The following is a 17,348-nucleotide window of genomic DNA, read 5'->3' as shown; positions in this document are numbered from 1 at the left end:
CAATAATTAGATACCAAGGCTTCATATAACGTCGTCAATATTTACCAACACCTCGCTGTTACATCGTCGACATAAATTTCTTTATTGATTGGACATGAGCCATGCTAACTAGTTATCTCTTAATTAATTTTAGCATAAGTGTTTTGTAACCTCAGTTAGCAATGACCAGGATCTGGTGTATAGGAAGATCCTTCTTTCCTGAGCTCCTGTGTCTGCATCTTGTAATTTCTCACATCCAAATGAGAATGTGACCAAATGGTTAGTGGAAATGCGTGAGGCCCACACGTTCGTCCTGTCGACATGGTGCATCCGCGTGAATGACTTCAAACACAGTTGCGTTGATATTCTGGCGATGAGTGAGCGACTCCATCACTGTGAGAGAACATGTGCCACCTTCGCGGGGTGCAGCAAAGTCTTGCAGTAGCAGGTCACATGACAGTGGCTATATAACCAGCAAAGGAGAAGTGAAGGGGGCAGGCAGGCAAGGGTAGTCTGGGTCAGTGAGGAAGAAGGAGTCAGCGCCAGAGACAATCTTCCCAGAGTCAAGGGGGAGCATCAGAGCCAGTGGAGTTCACCAGAGACCAGTTAGGCATGGCCGCTCGAGCAGCCCTCAACATTCACCTCCATATATGTCCAACAATTTTGTCTGTCCTGTATCCCTGAACTGCACGTGTGATAAGTTTAGTTTAAACTGAATGGCATGGAGACAATTTCTGTCTAGTTAAGAATGCCAACAGGTTTTTATACTGCCATCTTTATTCATAGATTGCTTCCTGTGTTCCCATCCCAGTTATTATGTACTTATATATATATATTGTTGCAGTTTTGAGAACCCACACTTGAAAATATGACATTAAAGGGTTAAAGGTAGCACCCCATAGTTAGGCCACAAGCAACACGTAAGTCACCATAAGATTTCAGTTCTTTCATTCGTATGTGTTTAGATAAGGCCGTGTTTCCAATAGTTGAATCTGCGTTGTGTCAATCAAATAAGGAGTAGGCCCCAATCCATTCATTTTTACAGCCTCCCTTTCCAAGCGACACCATTAAGCGCGCCCTCCAGTCTGCCCCATGGCCCTCCCAAATTGTTACGTGCCTTGCCAGCAGCGTTCGCAGCCTCGCTGGGCTTCCGCCCAAACGCCGCCATAAGCCATGAGGTGAGGCCCGGAAAAAGGGGGCGGAATGCCAGGAAGAAGGTGTGGCCACGTCAACCCACCATCAGGGCGTGGCCGGTAAACGATGCCCAGCCAACCAGGGCTGAGGTAGGATCGCCTGATAGGCGTGGCTTTTGGGCTCGCGGAGCAATCGCTGCTTGAATTATAAATGCGCGAACGCAAAGCCCTTTCAGAGGACTAATGCGCTTGATTGGTTGTGAGGGGACTTGGAGGACTACTGGGATTTGAAGGACTGACTAGAAGAGCGCGCTTGTGAAAGGACTCTGGTTGGAACCTTGTGCGAAAGCAGGACATTGGAGAGAGGGGGCGTTTGGCACGAGCGTGCACTTATTACATCCGCCGCTAGGACACCAGCCTCCCCCCCGTTATATAATTGTCCGTTTGCGTTCCACTATACGCGGAGCTGCCTGCCGGGTTTCACCCGTTGGACCGGAGCCTGGATCAGAGCCTGGACCAGAGCCGGGTTGGAGCCTGGACGCGCTGGTGACCATCAACCATCTACAATCCCCGTGTGAGTGTGTATGTGAGACGGGCCCCGTTTGTCCTGGGGTATTAAGAATAAGACTGTTTAAGGCTGCCCTGTGTGCTTCTTCTTCCTCTTCCTATCCTGTACATTGCTTTCGTTTCCTCTTCTCCTCCTTGTACATTGGTAATAAATTGCTTGTTCTTCCTATTTTCTGGGTTTCCTCTCCATCCGATCGCATCAGTCTTTTCTCCATTGGGTAAACGTGGCACGATCGGAACCGCCATAATCGGGTTTAGTCCTTGCTAACGGCCCGAATCGCGGCTCGCTTCGCTTGGCGTGTCCACTAACGCCGTGGTTCGGGCGGGAGTTATTTCCCTGCTTCAGTTATTTCCCTGTTAGTTATTAGGTATTAGGACTAAGTTGACCAATAACCCTACCTAATACCGACCGGAAGGAGCGTATAACTTCCAGGACTCGCGTCGGCCAGATAAAAGGACAAGGGGATTAACCCCCCCCCCCTTGATAAGGGGAGAGCCGACGTTCGAGATCCGCAACTATATATATATATATATATATATATATATATATATATATATATTGTTACGGACACGACTTATTAAGATGTTATGCTGGGCCGAGCGGAATGGCCGCCGTGTTCGCACAAGTTACCCGATTACACTCGAACGTTGGCCGAATCGCGCTATGCTAAATCAATGAAGGAAAGGACACAACGGCTGGGTTAAATGACACGACACCAGGGGTACAGTTCTCAAGACCTCCGGAGGAGGATATAATATGGGATATGCAGAACGTTTAGATTACACGGACAAGAGGTACAGCACAGAAAGGTAGGCACTTAGACACGGTCTTATCTTATTCCTGACAGACCACAGACAAACGGGACAAGACTGACTCACACAGGGATTGATGGCAAGGAGGGGCAGGTAGTCGATGGCTCAAGGTGCACCTTGGCTCAGGGGCAGAATCGACCCGGTCCGGTCCAAAGAGGCGGGAGGTATCCAGCGCTTGGAGGTGGCGACTTCTCTCTCCAAGCTGGGGGCGCATCTGACGTCACCTCCGGTAAGTGGCTGCGTATATCCAGCGGGGAGTGACACGCCCTCGGCTCGTTAGCTCCGCCCCAGATGGAATCGGTCCGCCGCTTCTTATTGGGTGCGGGGGGGTTACCGGGCTCCGCCCTTGACGAGGAGCTGACAGTCAGCCCCTGTGTGGTAACCCCGTCGGAGCACATGGTCAATGGCGGCTAACCAAGCCGGAGTGAGGACGCGCACTCCCCGCGCCGCTGTTGTTGTTGTTGGTGTTGTTGTTTCATGAGATGATGGGAGGATGCGGAGATGAGATTGTGGGGAGGTATTGGGAGGTCCTAAACTTACTACTGGTGCCATACAATCACATTCTGGTGCAACGAAGAGTCAGAATTAATGGAAACGAGTCCTTAACTGACATAGACTAAGAATAACTAGCAAGATGTCCTATAGTTGTCTACGTGAGATGCGGTGAACCTGGGCACGACATTTAATGGGGGGAAAAAGGGGAAGGTCGGGGCTACAGAGTGTTGTTTACAGACAATGGGACTAGGGAATGGGGGATTGGGGATAGTTGGGGAGTATTGGGGAAATAGGGGAATATTTACAAGCGGATATGGATGGAGGCCAAATCCCATATCCGCAACATTGCACCCTTCTCTACCTCGGGGCGTCCCGACCCGATAAATTTTTACCTACTTTAGTGTGGCACTCAGATGTAGTTCCCTCTACTATTAACTCTACCCTGAGTGCGACAGTTTTACAGATGTTCACAAATGAGTAAATATGTCCCCCTGCGACGTTGCACCCTTCTCCTCACAGAAACACACCCACAGGATAACCGAATCGCGGAAAGAATTCTCAAACTAAACATACAGCCGGTAGGGAGCATCATTTATACAAGACTACACTGATATTTACACTACGATCCAGGACCTGTTTTTGGAGGAACACATGCAGATGTTATGCATAGAGAGAGCACGCATGCCAGCATCGATACACCAACCCACGAGTGCTCTGTGGCCTTACGGCCTTTAATAATGTGCAGAGCACCCCTTCCAAGCACCAAAAGCACCACCCTTATTCATACAGTCAGCACCATCCGGTGCACCAATAAAGTGCTCAACGTCACCGGTGGTGTCGCAGCCGGCCGATGTTCTGCCGCTGGTCTTGCCTTGGAGCCCACTTGGTGTTCTGGCTTCCTTCAAAAATAAAGAAAGGCGCCAACCGCGTCCATTTCTAATTTGTGGCCGTCAGGGGGCCAACTATTAGTGGTTCACCTGTATGGCATAGGTGCCACGTTGACCCATAGGTCCATCCACGGGTGGTGCTTGGCCGCAAAAGAACTGCGGTCCATTGTGGGTGGCCACCAAAATTGCGGTCCATATGGTGTATCGATCCAGGCAGCAAGCAGCGAAAGTGCAGGCCCACAACTGCGGAGCCAGCACCTCTCTCTCCTCTCTCTCTGCCCCAAAGCCAGATCCTCGGAGGTGGGAGACAAAAGAAGCAGACAAGTGAGTAAGGTGGTAAGGGCGCAAAAGTGCACGCAATACAAGATGATGCACACTGGGGGCACATGGGAACCAGGTGAGACAGGTACGTTCCTACCGTACACCCCCCCCCCCCCACCAGGTAACCTACATGGCCCCTCCCTTACCCCTTACTGTATCCACAAAACACAACACTACCCATAAACATCTACTTTACAAATCAACAAACGTCCCAACTGTCTTCCCCATTCCTCCCATAAACCAAATTCGTCTTCTCTCCCTCCTAACCAATCAAATTTGCCATTTTCAACTCTCATCAAAATTTGCCATCTCCAACTCAACATCATAATTTGCCATCACCAATTCATCATCAGTCCCTCCTAAGGAGGGAGAGATGGAATCACCCCAATGTCTCATCCACGTCGTGATGCGTCTCACAAATCCAACAGCAATTCTCACTTCCTGCAACACAGAACAAAGAAAACACAGGTGTGGAGTCATCATCATCACCTCAGGTAAGTGGCTGTGTATGGTGCGACAGGTTCATCAATCCTAACTATTTCCTAAATGACTTTAACAACTTTACATTACCCGGGATCTTTCCCTGCCAATCCATTGGCCAACTTACACTATGGGTTCTAAAAACCAATTCCCATTGACCAAAATGTGGTGCCCCTCAATTTGGGGTCTCACTCCCCCGATTCATCTCCCGGTGCCTCGCACAATTTCTGGGCTGCGACGTGTAGCTCTCCCAGCAGGTCTACCCACCTGCACACCTCCACCACTGCAGTTGCCACCTGAGCTTACCTAGCTCCTCACCCTAACCTATCTACCTGGGGAAGGCCCTCTGGCGCTCTCCCCACTCGGTGCCCTCTCCGGCACTGGGCTGCCCGATCCACACCCGGGATCCTCAGGCACCCACTGACACTAACGGCTCCCAGAGCCCACCTGCGGCCTCACCTGGCCGACATCCTCACAGTGGTGGAGTGCCCAACCAACTACACACACTAACAGGCTACACGCCCAGCCATTTCCACAACACTAATGCACCCATCCACAATACCATTCTGCAACCGCACCACAAATGCCAATATCCAACCACAATTTACCTATACCCTCTACCTAACACTTACACTACCCGCCCCGGGTACTCGTGAAAGGGGTCCACTCTTCCCCCATCCACACCTTCGCACCATGCACACCACTCCGTACCACTTACTCCATGTATTCCACACACCTTTACTTGCACACCTGTGCTCTCACACCTGGTGCCACCTGCACCCTTCTCTCCCCAAGCGCATTCGCGCTGATCCACAACACTCACTACTCATACACTGCTCCACACTGCTCCACACACCTGTCCAGTGCTCACACAGCATCATCTCATCTAACTACTCCCCTCTGAAACTTGCGCTTCCCAGTCGCCCCTTTAAACTATTGCGCTCCCTTGTCATTATCATCCACACTGAACTACCTGCGTCCCCACTACAGGTATCAGTCACTATCTAACCTTAATGTCACCTAATGTCATCTTCTAGGGCCCTATCAATATCCTAACCCACCCGGGCTAGTTTTCACTGCCATACACCCCATAAGCTATAGCGCATTTGCCCCCCTCTGGGAAGGGTGGCCGGGATGCCACCCTTACCCACCAGGCCCATCGCTCACTACCAATTTTGCACATCAAATTTCAACAAATCAAAAATTTGCCAATCACTACACATCATCTGCCAATCATTACTGCCAATCCTTTGCCAATCATCAAATTTTGTTTTTCTCTAATTTTGGGGCCAAAACACTATCCTCATCACACAGTCTACTCACTAATGCCTCTCGGTGCGCCAATTCCTGTCCAAAGCCCGGCTTCGTTCAGCCAAGCCATGAATGCGGGTTGTGTGGTGCCAGCGGCTGGATACGTCCCGCATTCGGTGCAGGGAAGGAGGTTTACCCGGGCCGAGGTCCCACGCACCATCTCGGCACGGAGCCATCCCATGGCCCGATCTCGACCTGCCGGAATGCCTCAACAAAAAGTGGTCGCCATGACGACCCTTCCTATCGGGCTGCCCGCTCCGCCTAGTGGAGCACGGACGCGGCCGTTCAAAGCGAGGCCCAGCGTGGATCACGTACGGCGGTCCTTTCGAACCCGCCGTGGCTCGGATCCCTGCTGGTTCTCGCGGCACGCGAAGCCTGGCACGCACCAAGGGCCCGATTCGGCTATAAGTCGTTCTAACCTCTAACCCGGTTATCGTCGATGCCTCACCTGGATTCTTACACGCATACACTACCCCTTTCTTGCTCATACATGCAGCCGTTTCCATGCTCCTCGTCGTACCTTTTCTTACACACCTCGGTACACTCATTCCACTCACAGCCTTGGTCACACACCTGACCACCGAACACCTTGGCACACATTCGTCGCTCGCACACCTCACCAACACACCTCTTCGCGCCCCTTCCTCGGTCACCTCCTCTGTGACAACCACAGGTGTGCTCTCACTCGCACACCCAACCACGTGCCTCACTTCCAAATCCAGCGTGCATTCCCACTCACGCTCTACCATTCCAGGTGTGCATCCTTCCATTCCAGGTGTACATCCTCGCTCACCTGTCACAACCAACTCACGCTCCTTGTCACTCTCACTACTCTCACCACCACTCTTGACAACGCACTCTTTCCCCATGCACCTGTCCGTCACACACCTTTCTCGCGCACACTCTTGCGCACACTCTCCCGTCACACCCTCTGTAACACTTACCACACCGCGCTTCCATGTGCTCCCTCGCACACGCGCTACGACCGACTCACTCTCGCCAGCACACTCACTCCTCGGCGTGCACTTTTTCCTCACACACCCCAGAGTCGGACTTTCTCGCACACCTCCCTTTTCGCACACCAGACCTGTCGCACACTTCACCAACGGCCTCTCACGAACACCCGGGTCCATCTCGACCCCCAAGCTCATTAAATCACCTGGCGCATCATACGCACGACCATATTGGTCACCACTTACATCGGGTCCTCTTTCTCTTCGCTTCTCCTCCATCACCTGCGAATCCCTCATCCGGTTAATGAGCACATCATCACGATCCGAACACAGACTTTGGACCAATTATTTTACTTCCTCCTTTATCTCTTTCTTATTCTCTCTCCGTCGCTTCTTAATTTCGCTCACCGCTTCTTCCACTTCTTCTAATTTCTGCTTCACCTCTTTTATTCCCCGGTACGTCTCCTCAAGCTCGTCCTCCAAGGCTACCTTGACCGTTTCCATGTGCGTCCTCACCTGCCGGTCCTTCGTCTCCATTACCTCTGTCACCTCGTCCAACCTCGTTGTCAGTCCCTCACGTACCATCTGACATTGCCTCTTTGTCGCTATCAAGTCATTTTTTATGTCTTTCTGTGTCGCTTTTAACCCTCCTAATACCGCAGTGTTCCTTTGAACCTGCTCCGTTAGTCCTTTTTGTCCCACTGTCAGTTGTTCTACTCCCAGCGTCAACTCCTCTATACCCCCTTGCAATTTTACAGTCCCCTTTCTCACCTCCTTCTCCATGCGCTCCTTACAGTGCCTCACCTCCTCGCGCACTCCTCCGACCTCCTCACTCACACCTCTTCTGATCTCTTCTCCCATCACTTGCATCTCCTGCCCAGATGCCACCCTCATCTGCTCCATTTCCTCCCTGTGAGCATCCAGTTTGGTTTCTACCCCCATTCTGACCCCCTCTATCTGCTGCCCCATTTGTTTAACTTCCCTTTCCGCTTGGTCCCTCATGTCCCTCAATTTGCCTTCCATCCTGTTTTCTAACCCCTCTAACCCCTTTTGCATCCCTTCCATTTGATTCTCTTGAGCGGCCATTCTGTTTTCTACCCCCATTAACCCATTTTTCACCTCTTTTATCCCGTTGTCTAACCCCTCAAATTTGTCGTCTAACTTCCCAAATTTCTTGTCTAATCCCTTAAAATTATTGTCTAACCCCTCACCGGTACCCCTCGCTTCGTCCCTCATTACCCCCATTTGGCCCTCCAATCGCTCACCCTGAGCATCCATCCGCTTCCCCATTACCCCCATTTGGTTTCCCAAGTCATTCCTCAGGTCTTCACTTGTCTGGACCATGAGTGCCTTTATTTGTTCCATAAATAGGCCCCAATCCATCGGCGGCGCTGCTACGGTCACGGGCGCGGCTAAATTTGGCGCCACAATAACCATGTGTGCGAGGCCGCCATTTTGTGCGTCTGCTACCCTCACTGCTTCGCTCTCCTCATGTCCCTCAATTTGGTCCTGGATCGACCCTGCCTCACTCTCCTCTACCGGAACCCAGCCGTCTTGATCTGCCATAGCGCGACTTCCAAAATTCGGGTTTTTTTTTTTTTTTTTTTGTAAAACACAATCAAATTTCGCTGTTATAATTTCGAGCGCGTGAAACGCGCTCCGGGACCGATCCCACTTCCCGACACCAATTGTTACTCTAATAGTACAATTGGTGTTCCAAAATTTGGGCCTAACAAATTTAGTCCCAGGTCCGAATCCAACTCCTGACAACCAATTGTTACGGACACGACTTATTAAGATGTTATGCTGGGCCGAGCGGAATGGCCGCCGTGTTCGCACAAGTTACCCGATTACACTCGAACGTTGGCCGAATCGCGCTATGCTAAATCAATGAAGGAAAGGACACAACGGCTGGGTTAAATGACACGACACCAGGGGTACAGTTCTCAAGACCTCCGGAGGAGGATATAATATGGGATATGCAGAACGTTTAGATTACACGGACAAGAGGTACAGCACAGAAAGGTAGGCACTTAGACACGGTCTTATCTTATTCCCGACAGACCACAGACAAACGGGACAAGACTGACTCACACAGGGATTGATGGCAAGGAGGGGCAGGTAGTCGATGGCTCAAGGTGCACCTTGGCTCAGGGGCAGAATCGACCCGGTCCGGTCCAAAGAGGCGGGAGGTATCCAGCGCTTGGAGGTGGCGACTTCTCTCTCCAAGCTGGGGGCGCATCTGACGTCACCTCCGGTAAGTGGCTGCGTATATCCAGCGGGGAGTGACACGCCCTCGGCTCGTTAGCTCCGCCCCAGATGGAATCGGTCCGCCGCTTCTTATTGGGTGCGGGGGGGTTACCGGGCTCCGCCCTTGACGAGGAGCTGACAGTCAGCCCCTGTGTGGTAACCCCGTCGGAGCACATGGTCAATGGCGGCTAACCAAGCCGGAGTGAGGACGCGCACTCCCCGCGCCGCTGTTGTTGTTGTTGGTGTTGTTGTTTCATGAGATGATGGGAGGATGCGGAGATGAGATTGTGGGGAGGTATTGGGAGGTCCTAAACTTACTACTGGTGCCATACAATCACATTCTGGTGCAACGAAGAGTCAGAATTAATGGAAACGAGTCCTTAACTGACATAGACTAAGAATAACTAGCAAGATGTCCTATAGTTGTCTACGTGAGATGCGGTGAACCTGGGCACGACATTTAATGGGGGGAAAAAGGGGAAGGTCGGGGCTACAGAGTGTTGTTTACAGACAATGGGACTAGGGAATGGGGGATTGGGGATAGTTGGGGAGTATTGGGGAAATAGGGGAATATTTACAAGCGGATATGGATGGAGGCCAAATCCCATATCCGCAACAATATATATATATATATATATATATATATATATATATATATATATATATATATATATATATATATATATATATATATATATATATATATATATATATATATATATACAGTGGCATAGTGATGGTTTGTGGCGCTCGGGGCGAAGGTCAAAAATAGCGCCCCCTGCAGGTACTGACAGTCAGAAATTCCTATTGGGGGGGCCATATGGAAGAGCTCTAAGCTTACCCAGCGGCCTCAGCAGCAGAGCCCTGGAAGCTGTTAAAAATGATAATAGATTTAGTTATGATCTCCTGAGATGATTAGACTTATTAACTACGAATAATCCGGAAAAATTCTTCTGTTTCTAACCACGCGCCATGTTATGGTGCATCGAGCAGTTTAATAGGTCCTTCCATGGTATGGTATTCCTATTACAAAATAAATAACAAAAACAATGACAACATTGTAACAAAGCATTTATTAATACTAATAATATTAACAACAATAATAATATCCATACCATTTGGCAAAAATAAAACGAACGTAAAATCCACGCCCTGGTCCAAGCAGACCTGGAATTGGTGAAAGGTAAACTAGTGCTGAAGCAGCAGAGCAAGCAGGTATGCTACAAGACCATTAACAAAAACTACATCAAACATGCATGCAGCAAGGTGTGGTATTTCTATGGCCTAGAAACTATAGCTAATGAGACGGAGCAGCAAGGAAGGAAAGGAAGTTAAAGAACTCACTTGACAAGTGACCCTGGCCGTCGCTGATTGGGACATAACACTGTGAGATATCTAAATTTGATCGACGTCATTAAATAACAAACGTCCAACAGTTACACCCCTCCATCCCTTGGGCCAATGGCGGATCTCCATGTTACCGAGTGCATATTAAACCTCATTATTTCCAATATAATTTTTTTTTTCCCAATTTTCCCACATATATCAATTTTATTACTTAATCCTGTTCATTCATCTAATTCATCATCTAATCATCTAATTCATATATGTATGTATGTATGTATGTGTTATATATATATATATATATATATATATATATATATATATATATATATATATATATATATATATATATATATATATATATATATACATACCTGAATGACAGGACCACATTGGTGTAAGCTTTGAAAATCGCTTATGCCTACTACTCTACATATTTGCGTAACAAATGATGACATTAACAAACGTAGCTGATTTATCAGCCTTATGTTTTCCAGATGGTCTGCAAGCTTCAGAAGTGTGCCAAGAAGGGAAAGCTCTTGGTGCAAGTCTGCATCAAAGTCTTGGTGCATGTAATCCTTCCATTGGGAGGTGAAATAAGTGCTTTCAATCCTGAGGTATTAAGTGCTTACAATTGCAAATTAAATTCAGGTTTTAATTCTGCTTTGCCAGTGCATATCCACTTATCATGAGAAAAAATGTAAGTTTTATGCAAGTTATTTTCTGGAGTAAAATGGTGGCAAGCTGCCCTTTCAAGAAAGGTGAAAAAAGATTCCCCCTCTATCCCCAGGACATACACATCCTTCTTGGATCTTCTGTTCAGTATAATGAATATTTATCTTTTGAAATCTCCCACCGATATCATCAGCCTGAGAGCCTTTGGTGTGGAAATTCACAGAACACTGAATATATATCCCCATTACCGAGGAGATTTGGCTGGCAGGATAGCCCTGAAGTATGTGCACTCGCTTCTGAGCTGCTAGTCTGGGTTTGAATCTCGACCCAGCTATAAACTATCATCCTGGTATTTTGCAGGCAGGGAGAGGCAACAATGTGTGTGTCGCTTCTCACATGGATGTTAAAACTGGGTGTCCCATCTGCCGATATTAGTTGGTGGACGTTAGATCCCACAGTGTCCTTCGTGCAGAACAGGTGAACTATCGCCGGCACCCTGAACCAATTCCAAAATCCTGCTCTAACTTGGAAGTGGCACCGCATCAGAGATCCTGTTAGAGCTGATGTGAGACAGAGAACCTGCAGCCACGTGCTGCATTCGAACGACGAAGACGGCCGAGGAGGTTATACAAGGGAGCATTTACTGGGGGGGTTAGATAAAAAAAATTTGCCGGGGGGTTAGAGATTACCTCAGAAAAGATAGAACTGTATAGATTAGTATGGTCCGTGTGCGAGTAGGACGCCAATCTCGATGTAAGGAAGTAGGGACCTGTCAGCTTAAGGATTGTCAGTTTGAATGTGCACCAGCTGGAGGATCATGCTTTGTAATAAATAGCTCGGGATTAAGTTAATTAATCATGTGTAAAACCTCCCTGTAAACATCCACCGGACGTGCCAGGTTACAGCTCTGTAGAGCAGAGAAGAACGAGGCAGATACAGTTGCTATGCGACTCTTCCAGGTAATGAGAGAGGCAGGGCTATGATCCTTTCCTGAAGGGGGTGGAGCTCAATGCCTGGAGGGACACAGGGTTGACAAGGGAGAAGAGGGAGGAGCAAGTAGCACTCGGTTCTGTGTGCTCAGAGAAGTGGGAACAGTTCTGAGAGGATTGCGAGAGTTCTGATGAGAAGGGGGAGGAGCTTGTGGCATGCACGTGTTTCATGGACTTCGAAGGAGAAGGGGGAGGCACCTAGATCAGGCGGGTTGAGTGCACTGAGGAGCTTCCTGGTTTTGTCAGGAGAACAAGGGAGTGTTGTGCCGAGGACTGAAGAGTTCTGAGGGGATTTGGAGAGCTTTAAGGAGCTGTCCTGCCTGCCTGCCTCTGACTTATACCTGTGCTCATCTGCCTGTTGCCTGGCCATCGTCCGAATGTCTCCTCAATATCCTGCCCATCGTCTTGCCCATCTCCCACCCCGTTTTCTGGGCAACACTCAGCCCCTCCTGCCCTCCCCGCTGCCACCAGAGATAAATCACTCGGTTTTGTCCCTCTTCGCCATCTTTGACTGGAGTGAAGCACCTTAGTTTTTATAGGATTAATTTTTCTATTGTTTACCTCATTCTATATCGTTATTATTGAATTCATTTTCTCCTTGTTTGTTGTTCGGGAATAAACCCGTTTGGTCATAAAAGCTATTACATTCTCGTGACTCTCCTCAGTCCCGCATGCACGAGCATAATAGCAGCATTATTCAGTACGTCTCCACAAGACTTTAAAACGTTCGGTACATCGTGGGATTATAACCTCCCCCACCACAACATGCTCAACGTTAGTTGAACCATCGATGCAATAATATACTTAAACACTGGCTCCTCCCTTATCATTATCTTCACTGGCTAGGATCTGGCATTAATTCATGAGACGCATCCAATCGTCCCCAAGGGCCCCAATCATTGGCCGCTTCATAATCTCCATTGATCTCATCATCATCATCATCATACTAAAATATGCCATTTGGTGTCTGTCTGTCTGTCTGATGAATTTTTGACCCTAATACATTCCGTCGTTAGTTATCCAATCTCAACCAAACTTGACAGGATGTCCAAGGGTTACACAATGAAGGTTGTAGCACATTCATTTGCCCCCCTTCCCAAGGGGGTTTTCTCCCCTGAGCGGTTTTCCCCGCCATTTCCGTCAATGAGGTTGCGTGTTGAGGTGTATATCAATGTTAAGTTAGCTTTATTGCGGCGTTTTTCCAAAAAAGATTTATCGTGGCGTTTTTCCAAAGACCCCTTTCATAACAAAATTAATGATAATCGCGTATTATTAATGTTATTACAACAATATTAATACTAATAATGTCCCACTTCCCCAAAGCGTTTTTCCTGCAGTTATAACGTGTATAAATAGGTTATAGTTATAATTGTGTTTCCGTGGGAGCAACGACTGCTTCAGGAAGTAAAAATATTATAAACCACAAACATGTATGCTTAGCTTTTTAAACAGTTGCGAATGCTCTTTATAACACTAAATGAAGAAATTTGGAGGAATCCCAACATCCGTGAAGTAAGGTTTACTTACAGAACTGAGCGAAGATCTACTGTACTCTATATAACCCACAAATGTTGGGTTAATAACACGGCCCTTTCTGCCGCTACCGTGGCATTTTTTGTTGCAAACTTTTGAAACTCGCTTCTGCTGTTTAACACAAAACTGAAAGGGAGGAAGCCCGGGTTGTGCTTCTTTACCAAGCAGCTAGCTAGCGCTTGCCAAGGCAGCCGTTCCTTAACGGTTTTGAATGGAGTGCTTGCTCGAATGCTTAAACTACTTGGCGATCTCTCCACAATAAACTTGGTAAATGAACACACACCCAATGTTATTGAGACCCAACCATAGATCAACTGTAATCTATATACCCCAAAGAGGAATGACCTTTCTTGCCACTCCCATAGTGAGCGGGTGTACTAGTCTCATAAATGCTCCATCATGTCACACATGCACTCCCCATCATCTTACATCTCATTGCCTCTGTCAATAATATCATATCTTGTCATGCACATTACCAATCACAAGGTGCACCTTTGTCATAACTTTTCATAATTTATTTCGGTCACTACCCATTTTGTCATCCCCACAACCCATTACCAGATACCCAGCTTACCAGCACTCTCTGTGCGTACTCGTGTTTACGTTTGATGTCGTTGATGTGCTGAGCCACATGCATCATGGTGTTCGTGGCCTTCTCGATAAGCTGAAAGGCCTCATCGGGCCCATCATAGTGATTTTCAATCTCCTGCGGAATCAAAGTTGAAACTTCCTCAAACTTGGAATTCCTCCTCAATCTTGGAATTCCTCCCCCACAATAAACAAAGTACTGCAGTTTACTGGACTGGCACGCATTCTTCGCTAAAATTCACGCTCAGTCCTAGTAAGTTTCAACACGATACATATTACGTTTGTAAAATAATTTACAAAATACAAAAACTGATCCAGTGCATCAAAGGTCTGCAAGTTATGGTGTTAATGGAATGCTGCGAGGGTCACCCAGGAGGTCTTTTCCACCAAATATTCCCAGCCAGTGATACACTATACCTTGAAAATCATGCCGAACGCTTTCTAACCTTCAATGCATGGTTTTGAAAAGTAGGATTCACAAATTTGAGGGGAAACGAGAGATATGTGGATCTTATTTTATTGAGATATGTGACAAGGACAATTTTATATTAGATTTTGTTGAAGATCCAGATTCAGATCCGGTTACTAGGATTTAATAAGTGATTCTTCACCATCGAGAGAATCGGCCTTGTCACACAATCTGTCCACCAAGGCCAAAAACGATATTTAGCAAGATATCTCAAAACGTCGGGGATGGATTGTGACAAAACTTGGTGGATGAGTTGCTAGGTGACAAGAACAAGCTGATTAGATTTTGGTTCAGGTCCAGATGCAGATAGGGCCTATCGGTGAGATACACAATGTGCAATGTTCAGCCTGGGGGAGGTATGCGCTCGACCCTACCATATACTCTACCACGTGTTTCTACAGCAAAAGAAATGTTTTCGGCCTTCAGCAAACAAGGGATACCAACCCAAAATATAACCAGTATACCGGTGATGACGGTACACATAACCTAACAAGGCAAGACTCCGACCTGCAACAGGAGGTGGTACTTGAGGATTCGCTGCACAGGCTTGAGCAAGTATGCACTAAGGGGCAACGCGTGGTGCAGAGACGCCTGTGTTTTTTGAAAAAATCTTTCCAGCACCTCATTCTGCAGGCACTCGTTCAGCAAAGCCATGGAGCTGTTCACGCAGGGGACAATAAGGAAAGATGGTGGAACATTTTCACTGCAGTTATGCTTTTGCCACTACACCAGGTGCATGGACGAAGAAAGCATGATGAAACTTTCCCTCCAGTTAAGAGCATGGGTGGATTACTTTAAAAAGCAAGAGCGATATATATATATACAGTGAAAAAGTAAGTACACCCCATGTAAAGTTTTGACGTTTTCAACATATTTCAGCATACAGCTATTTGATCTTCATTTCAACAATATTGATAGATAAAGGTGATATAATATAACAAATATCATGAAACATTTACATTTTGTAGTCCATTGTATAATTTAGATAAACAAAAATGCAAATTTCGCATGTGGAAAAAGTAAGTACACCCCTACATTTATCACTACTTCAAATACCTAAAATTTGAATCAGCTGCACCAGCTCAGGTGCAAATGATTAGAACATTGTTAGAGAGGATCTTGGAGGAACCTGTCTTATTTAAACCTCAGACATTTAGTTTGGTTTGCTCTTTGTTGTTGAAGTGTGCGGCGTCACCATGCCGAGATCAAAAGAGCTCTCAGAGGCCTTCAGAAAGAAGGTTATAGATGCCTACGAGTCTGGGAAGGGATTTAAAAAGATCTCCAAACAATTTGAAATCAATCATTCGACTGGCCGGAAAATCATCTGCAAGTGGAGAAGATTCCAAACAACTGCCAAATTGATCAGGCCAGGCCGCCCCAGCAAGTTCAGCCCGAGAGCAGACCGCAAGATGCTGAAAGAAGTCTCGAAGAACCCCAGAATGTCATCACGGGACCTACAGGTCGCTCTTGCCACTGTTGATGTCAAAGTGCACGAGTCTACCATTAGAAAGAGGCTGCACAAATTTGATCTACATGGGAGGTGTACCAGGAGGAAACCTTTGCTGTCCAGAAAGAACATCAGGGCAAGACTAAAGTTTGCCAATGAACACCTAGGCAAAGACCAGCACTTTTGGAACAATGTGCTCTGGACAGATGAGTCAAAGGTAGAGCTATTTAGCCACAGTACCAGAAGACATGTTTGGCGAAACCCAAAGACAGCATTTGACCACAAGAACCTGATACCAACTGTAAAGCATGGTGGTGGAAATATTATGGTTTGGGGCAGCTTTGCTGAATCAGGGCCTGGGCAGCTCACCATCATAGAATCCACTATAAATTCTTCATTGTACCAGAGGGTGCTTGAGGATAATGTGAGGCCATCTGTCGGAAAGTTGAAGCTCAACCGAAGGTAGACCTTGCAACATGACAATGACCCTAAACATACCAGTAAATCCAACAAGGAATGGCTGAAAAGAAATAAATGGAGGGTTCTGGAATGGCCAAGTCAAAGCCCGGATCTAAATCCCATCAAGATGTTGTGGGGGGATTTGAAACGAGCTGTGCATGCAAGAAACCCCTCAAACATCGCACAGCTGAAAGAATTCTGCATGGAGGAGTGGGCAAAATTTTCTCCCAGTCGATGTCAGAGACTGGTAGACAGTTATAAGAAACGCCTACTTGAGGTTGTTTCTGCCAAAGGGGGCAATACCACCTATTAGAGCCAAGGGTGTACTTACTTTTTCCACATGCGAAATTTACATTTATGTTTATTTAAATTATACAATGGACAACAAAATGTAAATGTTTCATGATATTTGTTATATTATATCACCTTTATCTCTCAATATTGTTGAAATGAAGATCAAATAGCTGTATGTTGAAATATGTTGAAAAAGTCAAAACTTTATATGGGGTGTACTTACTTTTTCACGCGACTGTATATATATATTTATATATATATGCAGCAGTGACTGCTGCATATATATCGTGACATGCATGCGTCACATATAGTGACATGCAAGATATATATGCAGAGGTAAGGTGCAGCAGTGACTGTATGG

At 47.1% G+C, this 17,348-nt stretch overlaps 1 protein-coding gene across 1 annotated transcript in view; it reads right to left on the bottom strand.

Moving 5' to 3' along the window:
* Positions 1 to 17,348, bottom strand: part of LOC137435702 (pleckstrin homology domain-containing family G member 1-like) — a 260,745-nt gene that overhangs the window by 27,571 nt on the left and 215,826 nt on the right. Inside the window, exons 7-8 of the mRNA XM_078785132.1 lie at positions 15,295 to 15,445; positions 14,305 to 14,436 (exon numbers count right to left, since the gene is read on the bottom strand). Of these exons, the coding sequence (XP_078641258.1) occupies positions 14,305 to 14,436; positions 15,295 to 15,445 (283 nt within the window). The remainder of the gene's footprint in view (positions 1 to 14,304; positions 14,437 to 15,294; positions 15,446 to 17,348) is intronic.

Source organism: Myxine glutinosa, chromosome 9, assembly GCF_964187855.1.
Source record: "Myxine glutinosa chromosome 9, kmMyxGlut1.1, whole genome shotgun sequence".
Lineage (NCBI taxonomy): Eukaryota > Metazoa > Chordata > Myxini > Myxiniformes > Myxinidae > Myxine > Myxine glutinosa.
This window is presented reverse-complemented; position numbering and strand designations above follow the sequence as displayed.